Raw genomic sequence first — 22,431 nt, forward strand, 5'->3', positions numbered from 1 at the left:
TATAAATTCTAAAGGTTTTGCTTTGAGAGTTAGCAGTTAGAGCTGCCTTTGTTACTCTTGCCATTAGCAATGCTCATTTTTAATGCTTTATTCTGCACTTCCAAAAAGCTGTGCCATGCTATTTTTCACTTCACCAGGTTTCCCTGTTGTTTTAGTGACATCAGTCCATCAGGGGAATTATTCAGTAACTGAAAATATATTGCAGTTCATCCTAGAAAGAGAGAATTCTTAACACCAGGTTTATTTCTGACTTTTAACTTATATTACTGCTGCTTCTATTCACAAACAATGTGAATATAGCGCTTAATACAACAGTACATAAGACTTTATAATCAGCGGGTAGATTTTATGATTATCATGACACAGAGATAATATTATTCACCTTTACTGATTCATTACTGTCAGTGTTGACATAGGTGCCCTGAGAATTTTATAAGATTGCAGTTTTAAGACTAACTGAAATCAGAATTTCTAATGAAAGAGGGAAGAAAATATGCAAATTTGGTTGGAAAGACAATGAATACTTCTACCTTTGGGTAAACTTATCCAACAGTGTCATCTCTGCACTTTGCAAAGTGAATGTCCCTCAGGAAGCAAGGAGGAAAAAGGATTTCATTTCAAACCAAAGCCCTATACTGTTCCTAATCATAATTGCTGAAAAAGTGTAATTTTAAAGATACAGTGTAAGTCTCTTTTTGGTCCACTTGCAGCTTTCATGAATACTTACTGCTCTTTTTCGGGAACACCCCGTAATCCAAGGCACAGTGAGGTTTCCTGAAATCTGTGGAAGGAAAGTGAATATTACCAAGCAGGCACATCCACACATGTAAATAGCAATAGCAATAGCATAGGTAAATATACAGATTATACCAAATTTGAGCACTATAAATTCACTTGATGAATATGCTTAAATATAAAAATTGTGCCTGTGACTCTTACCTTTAAGAGCATTAATATAAATACTTCTTCCCTCTAAATTGTCTGGTTCAGTTATAATAAACCATGCCCAATAGATCATGGCTTATTGGACCTGAGAATAACTGTGTGTCCATACTATCTCTCTTCACTACTGTCCTCATGAAAGCTGGTTTCAGCAAAACTTCCTAAATTTCTTAAACCAGTTTATTATGAAATCAGACTAGGTGAAATGCTTCCTCCAAATCAAGATATGAAACAGGATCTGGTACTGGCTTCATACAATAGATTAGAAAGAACCTTTAATAAAAATGAACGTTTTGTTGAACATAAAAGTACGTGGAAATGAGACAGCAAAAGAATACATAGTCCAGCAAATTATGGTTTAATCTGACCAAAGCTGCTTTGTCTGAACCAACCCAATGGGGGAAAATGCTCTTTAAAGGTTTCATAAAGGGTCAACACGTACCGTAATACATTAAGATAACATTTTAACACACTAAGATAACTAGTACATGCATGAACAAACACACAAGCTGATGTGAAGCTTCACACATTAACTCTTCTTAACCTGCACACATTTTACTATTTCCTCCAGATGCAGCCATTATTACATGCAGTTTCAGGGGGGAAACCCCTCAAAACTCTATGTGGTGTGCTTTCTAATAATTACAATGACATAATTAATTAATGGAATTTACTGCTGAAAAAACACATGGCAATGACCACATACAGAACATATCTATCAGTAGCTCTTAGCCATGACAGCTACATCTGGTTGAAGGGCAGTACCATACACTGCAGACCAACTGCAAGAAGTCTTTCATTCCTTGCATGTACCCAAGAATTTGTCTGTCTGATAATTAGGTTGATCTGGAAAGTCCATCCTAAACAGGTTTGGAAATAATAATCCATCTTAAGTGAATAGCAATTCCTTCTTGGAAATGTGGACATAGTTTGGGAATAGTTTGCTAGACCTTCTGCTATAGACACTCTGAAACAGATACACAGAGAGTGGGTTCACTGATAAAACATTTTTCTGAAAGATAACATTTTGCACAAGGTTGGGTAGAAGACATCGTTCAGAAAAATGGGTGCCATCTGTCTCATTTCCAAAATGGCAAACAGCTTGAATGCTTCCAAGCCATGCTTTCATGGAGCTGGCAGGTCTGCAGCCCTGCTTACAATATAATGTAAAGATGTGATATCCAGAAGAATGTGGCTTGTTTTCTGAAGTTGGTTTCCTATTTTTCATAGCTAGAATCCCATTTTGCACTCAATAATTCTGTCAAAAGTTCTATACATCCCCAAAGAAAACAACGTTCCAATAGCTACCATCATTGCACTGGTGAATATCATACAATACAGTTTCTGATGAAAATGTTTGCATGCAATGAAATCCATTAGCAATTTAGTCCCCTGTAATCAAATTTAGTTACATTAAAGTTGTCAAGATAAAATGAGCGCTTTTTACCACCAATAGCTTTTCATAATCAAACAAAAGATCACAATTGTTCTGGTTTTCAAAATGAGAAAATAACCCATAATTGCTCTATCAACCTTTTTCACAAAACACACCCCACAGGTTTTTACCATTTTATCACCCAAAGAGGTCTAAACTACACTGTTAAATGCAAATTAACAAGAAGGATTCCAAAAAGAGAGGAGGCAACCACATAGAAACACACACTTAGGTCATGAAGGCCTGTTGTTAAAAACAACAACAACAAAAAACCCTCTATTAAATTAGAATGATTTCTGCAACTGAAAAGTGTGATTGGCTTCTCTTATGTATGTCTATATCCTAGGGCCAAGCATCCACAATTTTTAGTCTTCAAACAGCAGATGCAGGCGAAGGGGATCGACTCTTTCCATGCTGTATTTAAGGTTGCTGCATCAATACCAACCAGCCCACATAAACTAAGGTCCAAAACACACTGCAGAAATAATCTAGCCTGAGACTGCTTTAACTGTCCAGGATCAATACTAAGGAATTCTGGGAGCTGTAGTTTTGTGAGACATTTAGCCTTCTCTGTCAGAGAGCTCTGGTGCCACAATAAACTACAATTTCAAGAATTCCCTAGCATTGAGCCAGGGCAGTTAAAGAGGTCTCAAACTGGATTATTTCTGCAGTATGTTTTGGACCAACATTGGTCTTGCTTCACTACATCAGTAAGAGGTTAAAGTATAGGCTGGTACCACTTCCAAGACAGAGGGATCATAAACCAACAAAGGCACATAGGTGCTTCCTTCCTGTTTCAGGGGTAGAGGCTTTTAGGCCATATTATCAGTAAAGGAGAAAAAGGTTAGCTGTTGCACCTTTGGGGCAAAAGATAATTAAAATTTTAGAAGAACTTCTGCATCTACTCCACTACAAGACTGGGAAACAGTGTGCCCAAGTAAAGAACATACAGTCATTCAGCACAAAATACTTTCTCCGCAAGAAATACATGATACACTCTCAGCTCATTCCACTGACATTAACCAGCTGGAACTCCTGTTTTATTAAAATAACAAAAAGATCAAATGACCACATGCATCTGAGGAAGCAGACTTTAGTCTACGAAAGCTGCTTTCTTTTAGTTAGTCTCAAAGGTGCTATAAGATCTTTCTACAAAAAGAGAAAGAGAACACCCTCAAAATCTAAGGGTTAAAACTAGGAAAAACATCAATTACCTGGTAATTATTTTGGTTTTGAGATAACCTTAGTTGATTGGATGCTGCAAAATGAGAAGAAAGGTTACTTCTTGAGGGGTAAGAACTGCTATACAGTGTGCTGGACGTTGTATGTAAGGAGGTCCGTGGAGGCAAGCGATAGTCTCTATTATGATATAGGATATTGTCATGCAAGTCTCTGGCATTCACCATGTGTGAACTGCAGCTGACACTTCTGCCCGACCCAGACAGACCTGCGCCTGGATTCTCGACTCTGAGGGATGTACCACTTAGCCTGGAGTAATTCTGTATCTGTGCACCCATCGATGCCAACTCTTCTTCTCTAGCGTATTCATCGTCCACATCCCCAGTTTCCATGGCAATTGACAAACAATTGCTTTCTCCTGAATTGGGCAATGACTTCTGTCTGTTTCCTCCCAGGATTCTCTGAGGCTGATCTGTAACGGCCAAGGAAAACACCTCTCGGATTTCCAAGTTGTGTGTGCTGCAGGAAGGATCTCTAATGTTAGCCCTTTGCCCAGATGGCATGCGAGAGGCAAGGATTGGATGCTCTGGTTTCTGCAACCTTTGGCACCCCATCTGCTCCACTCGACATGGTCTGTGGCACAACACAGGCTTCTGAGGTAAAACCAACTCTGCAGTCTGAACCGAAGAACCACCGTAGCTTTTCTTAGTGTGATTATAAATGGAGTTCGCGGAATTCAACACACTCGTTTGTCTCGACAGGATTATTGTTTTTTCTCCCAGGAACAGTGAAGCGTTTTTACAGTGGGGGGCTTGCCGTGCGACTGCAATGTGCTGCCGCTGAAATTCGGGGTCACTTTTGCTAGGAGGTCTTGGAAGGGAGTTTTTATGTATATCATTCATCAGTGCGTTCGTCTGCTTTGTGGACATCAGTCTGCCGGCTGAAGTGGCTGGATTGTATATACCAGTTACTATGACATCGTTGTTGGAGGATGACCAAGACGACTGTTGGCTCTGGGAGCGAGCAATGCTCACCACGTTTCGGACTGCCACTTCTGGAGGCATCGTCAGTGTGCTGGCAACAGTCCCCGATGGAGTTCCTCCAGAGTCCACAACATTCTTGCTGCTCATCTTCCTTCGTTTGTTGCCAACCCAGGTCTGTGGACATAAAAGCATTTGTTAGCAAAGAAAGCTCAAATCCAAATTAATTCAACTCAGACCAAAGAGTCACAAAAGAGTCTCTATGGTACAATGACTGAACAGACAGGTAAGTAAGACACATAAGTAAGATATCTACTAACCTGGGCCTTAGGCAACACCTTTGCCTTGTCCCCCAACAACCACCATTAAAACTGTCGCCTCATCTCCACAACCATAAAGTTTTGCATTCCTATGGACATTTTCACACAGAGACTGCTATCTAGGTTTGTCCCTGGCCTTTCCACTCCACCAAATGCATCTGAGGAAGTATGTTCAAGCCTACGAACTCTCATGCTACCAATGTCTATCTTTCAATTTAGTATCAAAGGTGCTTCAAAACGCCTTTGCCTAATGATTGTCCAGACAAACACGGCTATGCCTTTGAAATCCAATTTTACAATGTAATCCCCCTTATAGCCTTCCAGCTGCTGTTCTGTTCATTCATTCCATGTTCCAAACATAAACAAGCCATCTGAGAGCATGATCCAACCAGTTATTTCCCCTCTCCCCCTACGAGGGCTTTATCTCTTTATCATATCCTTCTAAGAAAACGACGGGGAAACTTTTGAGCTCCATGTCATGGACCCTCTGGGCCCTAGTCCTTGAATTCTCCATGGAGTAGCACAGCCAAATTCTTAACCACCTTCAGTGGCTATATGTTTAACAGCACACTGATGCACAGATAAGAAGACCTACTAAGGTATAAATCCATACTGTGAAAATCTCCAGCTATGCATTACAGATCTATTAAAGTTGCAAGAAAGCAGACTACTGGCTAGTTGGCTCATCAAGACAGGAATGGATAGCTAGGCAGCTGATGTTTTGTTTTGCTTTAAGAATCTTAAAATAACTTTAATTTTTTTGTATGCAGAGATCTTGTAGCACCTTTGAGACTAACTGAAAGAAAGAAGTTGGCAGCATGAGCTTTAATAGACTTAGGTCTACAGCATCTGAGGAAGCAGACTGAAGTCTAGGAATGCTCATGCTGCCAACTTCTTTCTTTCGGTTAGTCTCAAAGGTGCTACAAGATCTCTCTACATACTGATTCTACCAACCAACACAGCTAGATCTTTGAAGTTTTTAGTAATTTAATATCTATATGAATAATTAAGTCTTCACATAGGTTCATTATAAACATAGCTTACATTACCTGATACATATTTTTAAATATTCAAATTGTTTTAAAAAACCCTTTTGAATATGCAAAGAATATTCACACAGAAAACAGAAGCTGTTTTTGAATTTGAGTAGCTTCACATTATGAAACCTTATTACTCCCCTGGTTTTTTTTTTTAACTCAACACAAAACAATCTACCTACACAAGCAGTTCAATAAACTATTGGATTTTAACTTTAGATACAACATCAAGTCAGAGTTCTTTAGAATTTAAGCATGCAGAGAATGAGCAAGCATGCAAATTCTCACTGTCTGAACAGTCTTACTTGCTCTTCCTGTCAGCAAGAGCAGCTAAATATACCCAGAAATTTCTATCTGTGGTTTATTTAATGAAAGGGTGGTCAAATTCGTAGTATGGGATGGGCCACATTAGACCCCTCTAATCTACTTCCTCACTGTCACTTCTTAAGTTCTCTGACCAGTGCATTGGCTGTCAGAATGCAAAGCATAAAGCACATGCAAAAAAGCTAAAAGGTACTGAACTCAAATACACAGTAATGAAAAAAAATATTAATATTCAATTGAAATCTCAACTTTTTTTGCTGAGAATGGTGGATGAACAACTGGAGGGAAGACATGGAAGAGTAGTTCAATATATGGTGACCATGCATGGCAAGGATATTATATTATCCGAAATGGAAAAATGATTTAATTTCTACAAAAGAAGACTAGTTGGACAAGTTGTCTCTTTTGATCAAAGACAATTCACTAGCAAGGCTTTGGAAAGAACGGAAATTGTTAATGGACTTTAAAAAATACTACGCTGATTTGACCATTGTTGGTTTTATCAAGTAAAACAACTTATAGATGATTAATACCGGTAGGTAAGATAGAAAGAGGTTGAAACTGAGGGTAAAAGGTATCTGTAGAGAAGAGAGTCGGAGTATACTTTTTATTTTGCATTTTGTTACCTGTAGTATCCATTTTGTTATTTGTAGACACGACAAATAACTTGCAAATAATAGCAAACTTTCAGTTTGCTACTGTTAGCTTTACAGTCCCCTCCCATATCCACAAATTCAAATATCCATGGCTTGAAAATATTCCAAAAAACATATTGATTCCAAAATACAAACTTTAATTTTGCTATATATGTGTGTGAGTGTGTGTGTGTGTGTGTGTGTGTGTGTGTGTGTATATATATATATATATATGGGATGCAATTTTAGTACACCATTGTATTTAATGGGACTTGAGCATCCACAACTTTGATATCCATGGTGGGGGGAAGGGGATCCTGGAACCAAATCAAATGGATACCAAGGGCCCACTGTATTATATTATATATTTGGGAATAGTAGATGAAGAGGTAGCATATAACCCATTGCCTGTCTCCTACTCATACCTGGTTTAGCAGTATGTCCAAACCAGGATCTTGATATTTACAAATGTGGTGAACAAACTCTGTTTTATGATTCAGACTTATCAGGAGAAGAAGAGGCTAGCAATCCCAATCTGGACGAAAACAATTTGGACAGAGGTCTTCTGGTTTGTATAGTTGTTCCCACTAGCAGAAGGAAATAAATAAGAGTGATTGGATAGCATTCACAAGCACACTTGTAAACTCCTAGAAAGCCAGATTTCTATGTATTTCTAAAGCTTTCTAATGTAGTGGCTTGAGTGTTGGACTACTACTCTGGAGATTAGGGATAGATACCTACTAGGTTATATTGGGCAAGTCACACTCTCTCAACCTCAAAGGAAAGCCCCCGCTTTAACAAATCTTACCCTGAAAACCCTGTGATAGATTCATCTTAGGGTCTCCGTAAGTTGGAAATGACTTGAAGACACAAAACAAGAAGAAATCTTTGATCTTGCAATGAAAAGTATAACACAATAGATTTTCTTAAGAAGTAATTGCACACACAAGAATCGAAAGCCCAATTTCTAGGGGACTATTTCCAAAATATGAAAGAAAATATATTAGAGCCCTTCAGCACCCGAAGAACCCTGCAGAGTTTTCACATAGTCATTTTACAACACTATATGGAGACAAATTGGAGATTTTTCATGTACTGGGTTGATCTGCATAGTGAGTGAATCTCATATATTACAAGTACAGCAGAGTTACGGTACCTCCATGCAGGAATACATGTAGGTGCAACTATCTCTCTCTCTCTCTCTCTCTCTCTCTCTCTCTATATATATATATATATATATATATATATATAAAAAATTTTGGGTCAACACATACACATGAGAGAAAGAGAAAGGTGCACCCTCCACCTAAGTAGCAGCAAGACCCACACCAAAAATGCAAGGCCCCATATTGTTGCTCCTGCCTCCATGTTGCTATGGATGCACAGTGGAGGCGCAGTGGTTAAACGCCAATACTGCAGCCACAAGGCTGTGAGTTCAATCCCAGGCAGGGCTCCAAGGTCCACTCAGCCTTCTATCCTTTCGTAGATTGGTAAAATGAGTAGCTTGTTGGGGGCAATTGGCCCCAACATGGCAAACCGCTTAGGGAGTGCTAGTTCACTGATAAGTGGTATAGAAATGTACTTGCTATTGCTATTGCTTGGGTTGCTCTTCCTGTTTGTTGTTGCTGCTGCTGCTATTCAGGCCCGAGTTGCAGGAGCCAACACTGCTGCCCTAAGATTAAGAATACCCATCTCCCAATGGATATTGTTGTTTCCCTCACTCTCAGGTTTGTTCTTTCCTGCAAAATCCCCTGTCCCACTCAGCAGCTCTTTCTGGCGCATCTCGATAGCAGAGCCTCCTCCTGCCAAACCCCTTTCTCCCTTGGCATGTTTGTATTTGCATGCATGTCACAAATGCGTGCCACTCTTCCTGCCTCTCTAACCTCCATGGTGTCATCTCCTTGGGACTCAAGAGTATGCGCTCATTGTGGTAAGTTCCCCCACTTACCTCCTATATACCCCTACCTCCTCACTCCACCTCAATCCCTTTGTTCTGTTGGCCCTTCACTCAAGCCCCAGAAACACTCTTTCAACCCTTTTAAATTATATGTAACTGGAACTGGTTAACTGAACCATGGTCAAGCCAGGTTTCTGGGGTTGCTTTTTGACTAAAGTTTGTTGACTTATACATGAGTATATACAGTACAGTAATAGGATGAAATTTAGAATGCAGTTTCTATCAGTAAACTTTAACCACACAGAAAGATCTTTGAAAATGGCAAATTATTGGTTTCATAACTGTAAAATTTCCTCTCATATATTTATAGAAATCCAACGAATCACAATAATTTAGCACAGCAATCCAGAAAATTGGTTGTTCTTTCCATAATTCACATATACCTACTAATGCCACCTACTTAATCACAATTTTGCAATCTGCATTAACTCTTATGTAGCAATAACACTTGATATTGTGCTCAGAATACTATGGGATGCTTTTCAAACTTTCCCTTGTATACATACAAAGCACACAGAGTTCAGTCATGAATATATATATGTGTGTGTATATATGTAAACATATATATGCATATGTGTGTACGCTGGAGCATATGCACGCACAGTTCCTTTAGTATCCTTAGAAGCCTGGAGACCTGCACTGATTTAGCATAGCTAAATATTCCCATCCTCTGTCTTGACCTATTCTGGACTGCAATCGCCTTACTGCATTGTTTGTTCTATCTGCACCAGATCCAACAAGGTTTCCCTTTAGGGAGAAGACTGAGGCAAAGGGGGTGTTGAGAATTTCTGCCTTCTCTCTCCTCACTAGCAACTGCAGTCATGCATTTTGCTGTCTGTATTTCACATGACACATGTGACATGTTTGTAGGAGAAGTACAGGAAGGAATGAAAGCAGCTCCAAGACTTGTGAATAAATGATAATTAAAGCCACCCAAAATATCCACTGTGACAACTTGGGGTTGCTAGTCCTCCAAGGCCCAAGCCCTAATGCTTTTTCACACAAGAAAAATGGGTTTATTGGAAACAGATGCACAAACTTATACTGTATACACTTAGTTGGGAGTACTGGTAAGTCTCAGTGAAAATAGTGAGGCTTTCCTCATGGGAGAGGGCATGGGTTAAGCTAACTGGACCTTTTAGTTCCAAAAATAATAACTCCAATCTTGTCAAACCCCTCAAAGTGAGATGCAGTGAAGCAGGGGATGAATGGAAAATAGAAGAGGGTGGAGAGAAAGGGAATAACCGAGAAAGAAGGGAATGCAGAGGACAGGGAGGTTTGAGGGAAATGTTTCGGGTCATTAGGCAAGTGCCTGGCATTTTGTGAGCAATAAACATAGAGAAGGAGAACAAAGGGACTCACTGAAATTCACTCTAAATAAAATTATAGGAAACCAGAAAATAAAATCAAGAAGAGTTAAGAGGAGATCTGAAAACTCACAGCCCCTCTCTGCTTGCCACCCAGGAAGACTCCCATCAACTTCCATGCAGGACAACAGGGCAGGAGGGAGGGAGACATCAGTCTTCAACCCTAAAGGGCCTCCTGCTGAGCAAACAAATGATCCCCCTCCCCATCCATACACTTCCAGGCAAGGCTTCACCATTTTCTAAAATTAGCCCTAGGCAGATTAGAACAAGCCAGCCAGCTCAGAGCCATGTGATGCCTTCCCTCCATTCGGACTCCCTCTTCTCTTGGGACCCTCCTGCTTTTGCTGCTCTCTGGCAAAGATGGCCCTCGCCATGAATTCATGCAGCTGAAATCAATTTGTTTGCATGTGTTTAACTTCAGCATTAATTAGGAAATCTATGGATTCAACCCATGTTAAGGAGAAAAATCAAATGAGTTACTAATTTGATAACTAAAATTAACTAGCTAAATTAGTTACTAATTTAGTGAATTAATTTTTTTACATGCCAGGAGCAGGTGTGTGTATGTGTGTGTATGGGTCTTGTTCCTATCACCATCACTATCCCCCTTTTCCTTCTAAAATCCCAATCCAAATCAGCTACCAAGCAGGGATTATGGCTGCCAGTCAAAAGTACCTGTGTGCCACAGGTGGTCGCAAAGACACAACTTTGGTATTTATAGTTTAAATTTGTAGATTTGTACTGAAGATAAATGTAATACATGGAAAATGTAATAGGGTCAACGTCCCTTATGTACTTCACAGAAACCTAGCTTTAAAAAAGTATCAAACACCAGGACTAGGAAGATGACAGCAAATTTTCCAAACACACAAAAGCCAGATTTTCGACAAAAGCACTAACTTCAGATGTTAAAGAGGCTCATGTCGCTTGGACAAGATGAAAGCACTTCAAGGCACCATCTCAAACAACAGAGAAGACTACAAAGAGCTGTCAACAGAAAGAGGGAAAAAGAAGGAGAAGTTTTATCTGGCAATGAAGCTTTTGGTTTCTTAAGAGCCCCATGCCTTGCAGATAAATAAGACAACACTTTATGTAAATTTGACCATGGAAGACCTCAGTACTTACCCTGACTACACTGAAGTCCAGCTTAGTTTCTTGTGCACACTGTAATATGAGCTGAAAGCAATTTTTACTCTGATTTGTCATTCCATTTTCATAATAACGCTGCAATATCCTTTGTTGTTCTGCAGTAAATACAGAACGCAGATTCATCTAAAAATAAAAGAAGATACTCTGAAAATGTGAATATTTTAAGACTTTTAAAGAAAACAGCACTCATTTATCCAAACAAATAGGAAACTACAGTGGACTAAAAACAAAAAAGAAAAAGAAAAAGCTGTTTTTGATTCATCGATCAGCTTAGTCTGCACATGAAAGAACTACAGAGCTTTGAACATAACTGAGATGTCTGTTGACAGATATATATATATGTATAAACAGAAATGAATTTTGTCTCTTCTCCTTCAAATGCAGAACAGTGATTGAGAAACGAAACACCATGCAGGGCTTTACAGATACAGAGGTCTTGGATCTCAATGGTATGACTGCTCACAGAATAGTTAACAATGGAGGAAGGAGACCCATCCTCTGTCACAGACACAGCAGTAAAGAAACTGTAATATAATTCAGGAAAAATGCCACAATGTATAGGTATAGTTTATTTCAGCCTTTCCCAATCTTGGGACCTCAAATACTTTGGACTACAACTTCCATAAACCATGACCGTCAGCCATAATGGCTAGTGCTGATGGAAGTCCAAAACGTCTAGAGATCAAGGTTGAAAAAAGATGGCAAATTCAGTCTACTATCAGTGAGCTCTGAGGTTTCATTCTGATTGAAGGATCTGGGAAAATAGGAACCTGCCTCATAAGACACCAGACCACCAGTCCATCTAGTTCAGTAATGCCTATACCAGGGGTCTCTCCAGGACCTTATGACTGGAGGGCTTTCATGGTCTTACTTGGACATGACAGGGATTGAAACAGAGGAATTTTGCTTATAAAGGTTGTGCTTCATCACTGAACTAAGGCTGTTCCTCTTTACATCCACCTAAGAGTGGGCATCCTGCAATCCTTGGTCTAATTTCAAAAGCCTTCCTAAAGTGATCGGTTCAGATCTCTGGAAAGAGCAATGCTTCTGGTAGCCCACCATTAGATTCAGTCCTATGCATAACCAACATATAGCCCTCAACAGATTATTCCAAAGAAAATGTATCTCTTTACAGGAAAATGGTTCTTTACCACAAGTCTATTTTTTTAAAATGACCATAGAGAATGCTATCCTCAAGTGCAGATCTCTGCTCCTTATTTACATTGACTTATCCAGTAGTAGGATGGCCCTATATTCAGCTTCCCAGTACATGAATGATACTGGTATGCCATTTCTAGAACTAAACCAATCTGCTGTACGTCTATATCTTGGTGAAAAGGGCATTATAAATAAACACCAAGATTATGCTGATGAGGTTTGGGGGCCAAATTTACTTTGGATTTGTGGGAACAGGTGCTATGCTCCATGTTGCCAAGGAGGACTAATGTGGCCCCCTGTTCTTCCCCATAGAACAGTTATGATATATAGATCATATTAACGTTATCCTTATCTAAACACACCATTATTTAGTAGTAAGGTGAGAAAAAAAACCCCACACATATGTAGCCACTGAACACTCCCTTATATATTCAGAAAGAAACACAAATCTTCTAAAGCTAACATGATTCAACATGCATGCTATTTACTCAAAATATAAATTGCTTTATACTACTGGTAGGTCAAGTTAATCCATCTAGTAGTCTAAGGAGCTTATCACATGAACTTTAAAACAGTCTCAAGCATCCCGGGCTGCAGTTGAGATGCGGGATGGAAGTAGGGATTGTGGCATGCTAAATCGCTGCCTGCCATCACTTTTTCGAAGCCAGAAAGCTTCCGATTTCAAAAAAAGTGCTGGCGAAGCGTGGGTTGGATCCAGGCTGATGGCGGGCAGTGATTTAGCATGCAATAATCCCTGCCTCCATCCTGGCTCCATCCCAGGACACTTGAGACGGTTTTAAATTCCACGTAATAAGCTCCTAATACTGTCCACTTTGATTCCTGGTGGCTCTCCAGGATTTTATGCAGAGATCTTTCCCAGCTATTGTTGGGCTTCAGTTCTCAGAAGCCTCCACCAGAACGGAAGTTTTAGTCCAACATCCAGGGGACAAAGTTTGGGAACTGCTGTATCACATCCTCCAAATGTCCCAATTTGGCAGGGATAGTCTCCACTAATCTTCTGTTGTCTGGCTTTTTCAACTGTCTTTAGAGTGTTGCAGTTTCTCTGTCCTCATCCCCTTTCCACCTTTTTCTTCATCTTACTTCAGTTGCTGCACACTGAGTTCAAAGTACTGTATGTAGAATGATCTTTTAGCACCTTTAAGATTAACTGAAAGACGTTGGCAGCATAAGCTTTCGTAGACTTCAGTCTGCTTCCTCAGGTGCTTTTAAAATCACCTGAGGAAGTAGACTTTAGTCTATGAAAGCTCATGCTGCCAACGTCTTTCAGTTAATCTCAAAGGTGCTACAAGATCTCTCTACATACTGATTCTACAGACTAACACGGCTATATCTTTGAGTTCAAAGTAGTTTGTACTCAATTAACTCAACAAGGAGGAAGAGGAGGGTTGGAATCTTGTTCTTCCCAGTATGCTCAGGCAAAAGCAAACTGCTGCATCCTCTTCTACCTTGTGTCTTATTCCTCATTAATAACATTTGCTATACAGTCAACCCTTCTTATACATGGATTTTTTATACATGGATTCAAGCATCCACGGTTTGAAAATGTATAAATTTCAAATATCAAACCCTGATTTTCCATTTTTTATGAGGGACACCATTTTGCTATGTCATTATATTTAATGGGACTTGAGCATTTTGTTATACACTTGGAACCAAACCCCAGCGTATAACAAGGGTCCACTGTATTTTTATATAATCTTTATTTAGAATAAACGACAAATACAAATAGACAACACACCAAATAAACAAGTAAACAAAACAAAATTAAACATCTAAAACAGCACAGAAAGCCTACAAAATCATAACCATATATATACATATATATCTTACCTACAGCTATAGCCTAACCACAATTAAAATGATTATAATAAAATCATAATGATTATACTGACTGCTGTCAAACAGGAACTACTTCACATTTATCAAACTAACTTATTGGGAGGAAAAATTCCTCCTCAAAATGTATATCCTATTTTCATACTTATTTATTTATTTAATTTCTATGCCATCTATGCCACCTTTCTCCCCGAAGGGACCCAAGACGGCTCACAATAACAATTCTAAAAACATATTGCCATAAAACAATTAAAACATCAGCTAAAAACAATATGAAATTACAAACATTAAAACCACAAAAAAATCACAATAGCCATCCCATTTAAAACCTATCCCATGACTAGACTTCATCCTTCTTTTATTCCCTCCTTCCTTTCCTCTGTCCTTCCTTTCTCTTCCACTAAGATCCTCTTAACTCTACTATACACCTCATCATCCCCTCACTTCTATACATCCTACCTTCTATTCATACTCATCCTTCCCTTTCTCCACCTCTCCAACATTATCTTCAACCACTTACTCAAAACCTCACTCACTTATATCTACTTCTACCACTCATACACTGACTTCTGCTATTTTGATCACATTGATATGCTTGGCCATATGTCCCAGTTTTCCTCTACGAAATTTTGGCAAGCATGCTCCATTAGATGATCCTTTAAACATGGAACTGCCAAGGACTGCATGCAAAGTGGATGCTCCACCACTGATTTATGTCCGCTACCCAGCAGTTTCAATTAGGCTTAAGCTCAAAGATATCATGATATGACTGAGGCTGGAGAAAAGTTCCTTGCCATGTGTTGTGATTCCCGAACTTTCAGTTTCCAGATGTTTTGGACTTCAACTCCCAGAAGCCCCAAGCAGTTTGGCCAAAAGATCTCGAGTCCAAAACATTTGGGAACTACTGTGTTAAATTATGAAATACCATTTTAAAAGGGAATTACATTTTCTGACATTATACCACGGTTTAAAATAACCTGATAAGAACAACCGTGTTTATAGTGATGATGGTTATTAGCAAGCTGAGCTACACATTTCTAGTTAAGGTTGCAAAAAGGTTAACTTTGAAAGATCAAAGTGATTGGCAAAATTAGTCATATTTACTTGAATGAATTTACTCTCACAGTAAGGTCAATTTGAGCAGCATGGACACTGTCCTGTCTGCGGCTGCTTCCATGCTACTTTATGTAATATGTTTATTTCCCTAGTACCTAAAGTGAGCAAAGCATCATCCTATATTTACTGTATAAACTTTAAACATAACAAATTACTTATAACTTGTAAATTCCTATCTTCCTCCATGAACCGGTTCGTATTATCAACCTGGGTCTCAGAGATACTTGACTCCATTTTTAAAAAATCGAGAAACGCATCAGTGTTGACGGAGAAGTCAATACCTGTATATGAAGTGGACACTCATTACTGAGACTTCCAGCTATAGCTAGTAAACAAAAGGAGTTGGGAAAATCAATAGCAAAAATGCTCACTTACAAAGGCTTCGCAAGATCGCTAGCTGGATTTTATCTTCAATATATCTTGCGAGTTACAGCTTATCAGACTGAATGTTGGTCTACAAATTATGCCGAGGATTTGAATTTCTATGCAAAGAGATATCCTTTGCAAATAATCCTTACAGCTCCTATCTATCTATCTATCTATAAAAGAACCTCTGTGATATGCAAAGTTGTACATACTACAGATCTTCAAAATGCTATGCATGCTTCTCCTTTTCAAAACAGTTTGTTGGATCATCTAAATAACTTACACAGGTAGGTAGTTTACCTGAATAGCTTAGTTCATAAAATCATAGAGTTGGAAGAGATCTCAAGGGATATCAAGTCTGACCCCAGATGTAATAATGCAGATTTTCTAGTGCACAAAAGCTAGCGCTTTGTTTGTTTGTCTGGCAAACAAGTGGTTGGTTTTACTCTACTATTGAAAAGACTGCCATTATGAAATTTAATGAAAATTCTTTACGTACTGGCTACAAAATGGTCAGTCTCCCTACATTTTTGCTGGCACAAAGAAACATTTTGTGGGCTTTTTGAGCTGTGTCCATGTTCTAGAAGAGCTTATTCCTGACGTTTTGCCATCATCTGTGGCTGGCATCTATCTCCAAGCCTTTCTCCAAAGATGCCATCCACAGATGCTGGCGAAATGTCAGGAATAAACTCTTCTAGAACATGGACACATAGCCTGAAGACCCCACAAAAAACTATGGATGCTGGCCATGAAAGCCTTCGACTTCAAACTGGGAAGGCTTTTTCTGATTAAGATGCCAAGGGCACAAATCCTATCCGACATCAATGCCGAAGTTCTTGATTTAACTGGTAATCTGTATACCAACTTAAGAACATCTGACCTAACATATCAGACCTGATATTGAGGAACCCTACTGCAGAGCAGATAATGCTCCAGTGTTGAAGCAACAGGTTTAAGACTAGGAGGCACCACAGATGGTGAATTTAGTGTAGCTCCTCAGAAACCAACACACTCATTGTATTCCTATAAGAAAATGACAATCATACTAAATGGCAGGGTCAAATTGAGAGATAGCGCAAGGGGAGTGTTACTGCTCGTCCCAACAGAACTTACCATGAACTATAGGATACTGCTGATACTAGAAAAGTGCTAAAACAACCACAGATATTTCTGCTGGTTATATTCATTCTTGCCTAGCAAATATATTGTATTTACCCACAGGAGCATTTCCCCACAGATGGTATGAGTCGGTCAATATGGAGTTTATCACACTGGGGTTAATTCTGGCATAAAGAGAAATTAAAGCGCATTTCAAGCACCCCGCAAACAAAGCGAAAATGGCGAGTAATTGTGAGGATGATTATCGCACGCAATAGTGCAAAGAAAAAGATATCGGAAATGCACTGCCGCCGAAATCCTGAAAGTAAAAAGATGTGTGCTGATGCTTCTTTGTGACCACTTTAATGGTGGGTTTTGTGCGACGGCGTGTGATAAACTCCTATGAGAACTTTTGTTAAACCAAGTAAGGCAGGACCTTTCAACATAGTCTAGATGGCAAGCTGAAATACTACACTAAACAACTGGGGGGGGGGGGGGGGAGGAACTATTTACTACTATCAAGCCTTAACTTCCAAAAAGGAATTTGTCTAAAAACTATAAATCAGATTTATTTTCAGATAAAGTACATATCTGTAAATGCTTTAGCAAACCAAGCAAATCTATCAATTGGTTATCCATGCCTTGGACCGCTCAAGGTTCAATGACTGTCATGCATTATGCGGGCAGTCCTTGAAAAACATATGGAAGCGTTAAAAACATTAACATTTATTCGGATCTTTCACATTCAAAGCAGTCCGCACCACTGCTTTGCAATCAATATGACAACCATAACATGCACTCCTTTACTTTTATTCCCATACTGGAGGCTGTGGTGTTTGTGGACTGAGGCTGAGAGAGAATGGTAAGCCTAAGGTCAACCGCTTAGTTCAAGGCAGATAAAGATTTCAACAGGGCACCTTCTGTTCCTTAATTCGGGCTCTTGGGTCCAAAACACACTGCATAAATAATCCAGTTTGAGACTGTTTTAATGCAAGTGAATCCTGGGAACTGTAGTTTTGTGAGTCATTTAGCCTTCTCTGTCAGAGAGCTTTGGTGCCAGACTAAACTGCAATTCCCAGGTTTCATTAGCACTGAAAGTGGATTATTTCTGCAGAATGTATCTTGGACTTAAGTGAAAGAAAGAAGTCGGCAGCATGAGCTTCCATAGACTTAAGTCGACTACCTTCCAAATGCATCTGAGAAAGGAGACTTAAGTCTATGAAAGCCATACTTGTAATTTTAGGAAGCAGTCAATTGTCATTTAGCAAATGATACACTTATCTCTACAAATGCTACATTTGCTGTTCTAGTCTACAGAATGTGTATATTACAATGTGTGTTTATATATACATATATTTTTACTGCATACCACCCTGAAATACAAGCAGGATGATGGGTGGCATAGAAATGTTTTAAGTAACTTTAAAAAAACCAAAAAACACTATGTAACAATTAACTTGTTTTTCCCAGGAAAGCTTCAGTTGATCCACTGCTTCAATCCAACATCCACAACCAGCCTTTCATCCTCAAATGCATCTTTGGAAGTAGGCTCAATCCTACAAAAGCTCACAGAATCAGAGCTGGAAGAGATGCCAAGGGTCACCCAGTCCAACTCTGTTCTGCCATGCAGGAACTCACAATCAAAGCATCCCTGACAGATGGCCATCCAGCCTCTGTTTAAAAACCTCCAAAGAAGGAGACTCCACCAGGATGAAGGAAGCGTATTCCGTGTTGAACAGCTCTTACTGTCACAAAGTTCTTCCTAACATTCAGGTGCAATCTTTTTTCCAGTAGCTTGCATCTATTATTCCAGATCCTATTCTCTGGAGCATCAGAAAACAAGCTTGCTACCTCCTCAATGTGACACCCCTTCAGATATTTAAACAGGGCTATCGTATCACCTCTTAACCTTCTCTTCTCCAGGCTAAACATCCCCAGCTTCTTAAGTTGTTCCTCATAGGACATGGTTTCCAGACCCTTGACCAAACTGATTGCCTCCCTCTGGACACACTTCAACTCTTCAACATCCTTTTTGAATTGTGGTGCCGAGAACTGGACACAATATTCCAGGTGGGGCCTGACCAGAGCAGAATAGAGTGGCACTATTACCTCCCTTGATCTAGACACTATACTTCTATTGATGCAGCCCAAAATCGCATTGGCCTTGTTAGCTGCTGCATCGCACTGTTGACTCATGTTCAACTTGTGGTCTACTTGGACTCCTAGATCCCTTTCACACGTAGTTTCATTCAGCCAGGTTTCCCCCATCCTATATTTGTGCATTTTATTTTTCTGCCCTAAGTGCAGTACCTTACGTTTCTCTGTGTTGAAGTTCATTTTGTTAGCTTTGGCCCAGCTTTCTAGTCTATTCAGGTCATTTTGAATCTTGATCCTGTCCTCTGGAGTATTAGCTATTCCTCCTAATTTAGTGTCACCTCCAAATTTGATAAGCATGCCCTCTATTCTTTTGTCTAAGCCGTTGATAAAGATGTTGAACATCTTTATCAACGGGTAATAAATAAATAAACATGATTGTTACTGTTGAATTCGTGTTGTTGTTGTTAGTCCTGTTCAATCGTTGCACGTTTGAATTAATGTGTTCCAAGTGATGTCAGTCACTGATCCGCTCTTGCTCCCGGCCTCAATCCATGAGGAGAGGTTGGCAAGAAGTAAACATTATCACTATTTACTATTATTAGTCCTTTTAAACTGCTGTTTATTTCAATAAACATATTTCAACTGATGTTGATCATAAATATTTATTATTATTAATTATTGTTATTAAACTGGTGCATGTTTGCATGAATGTGTTTCAACTGATGAGCTGTTCTTGTGCCTTGCCTCAATTCATGAGGAGAAGTCGGTAAGAAATAATAATAATGATAATTAACTAATTAATTATTATCATTCCCCTCAGCTTTCATTGGAGAGGACCCGAGAGGCTAGAGTCGTGCCCCCCCCTACTGCGCATGCGCGCCTGGACTATCGTAACTGACGCGGGCGCCGCTGTTGCCGCAGCTCTCACCGAGTCGGGGAGTGCGCATGCGCGGCGGCGCTGAGCGCGCTCCCTCTCTTTCCCCGTCCCCTCCCCCACCCTATTGCCCTGAGCCTAAGAGGGGCGGGGGCTCCAGGCAGAGGCCGCGTCGCGCCCTTTCCCTTCTCCCCTTCCCTCCCTCCCTCTGCCCTCCTCATCCCTCTTTTCCTGGAACCCACCGTGCTCTGCGGGGCGGGAGGGGCTGGTCCGGGGGGCCCCAGGGCGCCGGATTCAGCCGGTTTCGGCTGGCTCGGTCCCGGCGTCACACAATGAAATCAGCGCCCTCCCGATCATTAATTCTCATCATGATCGTGACGTCAGCGGAGACAGCGGCCAATCGGGGCTCGAGATCAGCGCCGGGACAGTGGCTGGCCACGCCTCTCGAGCCCCCCCTCCACTCTCTGGGGGGGAGGATAGGCTGATGCAAGGAACAGCGCGGGTGGGGAGGGGGCAAGAGGAGGAGGAGGAGGAGGAGGAGCGAAGATTCTAATGAAGCGCTTGGGGTCCAAGGGAGGAGGGAGGGGCGCGCTGTTGAGGGAACGGCCACTTTGGAACGTTGGGGTTCTTCTGAGGGAATAAGCCTCGCTGAGGGAGACGCGTGTCGAGCGTTCACACGTTACTTAGCCCTCACGCGTGTCTCTCAGCCCCTTTTTTCAACCTGACGCCTTTGGAGAGTCTCAAGAAGCATTTTAAACCCCACCAGAGCCATTCAGGGCCAGCTGTGTTGGTCATTTAATAATAATAATAATAATAAATATTTATTTCTATTCCACCGCTTTGGTCAAGATTGAGGCAGTTTACCTCAGTAAAAAAACCATACAATAAAATAATCCCTCCTTAAAACACACTGACATAATAATTACAACATAATGGCGACTATATGGTTAAAATAATTAAAACAACCACAACAAGAAAAGGATCCATCGGTGATACTTTTATTGGCCAACCCCGACAACACACAATATACTTGTCGCAAGCTTTCGAAGCTCCATGAGCTGCTGCGGTGTGTAGTGCTTTTGTGAGACCAGGGTTCAAATTCGGCCATGGAAGCCCCCTGGGGCGAGTCACACACTCTCAGCCTCAGAGGATGGCAATTTATTTGTTTATTCCAAAGATATACCCATGTTAGTCTGTGGAATTAGTATGGAGAGAGATCTTGTGGCACCTTTGAGGCTCACTGAAATTAATAAGTTAATAAGTTAAATTAATAAGGAAAGCATGAGCTTTCCTAGACTTAAGTCTACTTCCTCAGATGCATTTGGTGGAATGGAAACCAGGGACAGACAGATATATGCCATTGGGGAAGATGTCTGTCTGTCTGTCTGTCTGTCTGTCTGTCCATGGTTTCCACTTCACCAAATGCATCTGAGGAAGTAGACTGAAGTCTAGGAAAGCTCATGCTGCCAACTTCTTTCTTTCAGTGAGTCTTAAAGGTGCCACAAGATCTCTCTACATACTTTGACTTTTGCAGATTTGATTATTTGCAGTTTTGATTAATACGTTCTCTCTATGAATCTTTTAAGTCCTCCAGTGAACCTAGATGTTCCTAGAGAAAACACTTCTCTAGGCATTTGTAGGTCTTCCAGCATGATTCTGTGATCACCTTCTGGCAAATGTTGACCATAGAGTTGCACTGGAGGACCTGGAGATTCGTAGAGAGGTGTCCTATCGGGTAAAAAAATGGCTTTTTTGTTATTTACGGTTTTCCCACTTTCTCAGAGGTCTTGTGCCTCTAACCCCAGCGAACGTGGAGGGCCCGCTTTTATTTCAAAGGTCCTCCACATTCGCTGGTGTTAGGGGTGAAAGACCCCCATGAATGTGGAAAAAACGCAAATAAAAAAGCACTATTCTTTTTACCTAAGAGAACAGCTCTCTAGGAATCTCCAGGTCCTCCAGTGCAACTCCATGGTCAACACTTGGCAGAAGCTGATCACAGAATCATGCTGAAGGCCCTGCAAATGCCTAGAGAAGTGTTTTCTCTAGGATGTTTTAGGTCCTCCAGCACAACTCTATGGTCAACTTCTGGCAGAGTTGCACTGGAGGACCAAGAGATTCCTAGTGATAACATATGAATCACAACTGCAAATAATTAAATCTGCAAAAGTCAAAACTGCAAATGTAGAGAGACAACTGTAAAAGCCTGGGCACAGAAGTCACCAACTGCAATAAAGATGCACAAGGGCCTGATTCCCACTACCTTTTAACCCAGATCGCCAATTGGTTTGAATTGGTTCAAATGACCCTGGTTCCCACTTGAACCGAATCTCTGAAGCCATTCAAAGATGGGAGCCAAGCACTAGACCCATTTAATCCATATCTTTTTGATGCTAATTTTTTCACATCATTTTGGATAAATCGATACAGTGCAAATGTGAACCAGATGCAGATTGGAATCGATTTAAATGTACCCTTCGACCAGCTGGAGCGAGTCTATTTTGAATCAATTCATTCGTGAATGTGAACCACAAGTGGGTTAT

General features: G+C 40.3%; 1 protein-coding gene across 4 annotated transcripts in view; it reads right to left on the reverse strand.

The window, feature by feature from the left end:
* The window catches only part of HDX (highly divergent homeobox), a 43,325-nt gene extending 23,065 nt beyond the window's left edge, over positions 1-20,260 (reverse strand). The window contains exons 1-4 of one of the 4 annotated variants that reach the window (XM_089536533.1): positions 20,134-20,260; positions 11,302-11,448; positions 3,592-4,713; positions 728-781 (exon numbers count right to left, since the gene is read on the reverse strand). In XM_089536533.1, the coding sequence (XP_089392659.1) occupies positions 728-781; positions 3,592-4,713; positions 11,302-11,448 (1,323 nt within the window). In that variant the 5' untranslated portion in view covers positions 20,134-20,260. Of the gene's footprint in view, positions 1-727; positions 782-3,591; positions 4,714-7,277; positions 7,330-11,301; positions 11,449-18,821; positions 18,888-20,133 lie in introns of those variants that run through there. The other 3 variants (XM_089536534.1, XM_089536535.1, XM_089536536.1) reach the window with 3 other exon arrangements.
* Between the last annotated feature and the right edge of the window lie 2,171 nt (positions 20,261-22,431).

Source organism: Sceloporus occidentalis, unplaced genomic scaffold (genome assembly GCF_023333645.1).
Source record: "Sceloporus occidentalis isolate IW3139 unplaced genomic scaffold, rSceOcc1.0.p SCAF_8, whole genome shotgun sequence".
Classification (NCBI taxonomy): Eukaryota; Metazoa; Chordata; class Lepidosauria; order Squamata; family Phrynosomatidae; genus Sceloporus; species Sceloporus occidentalis.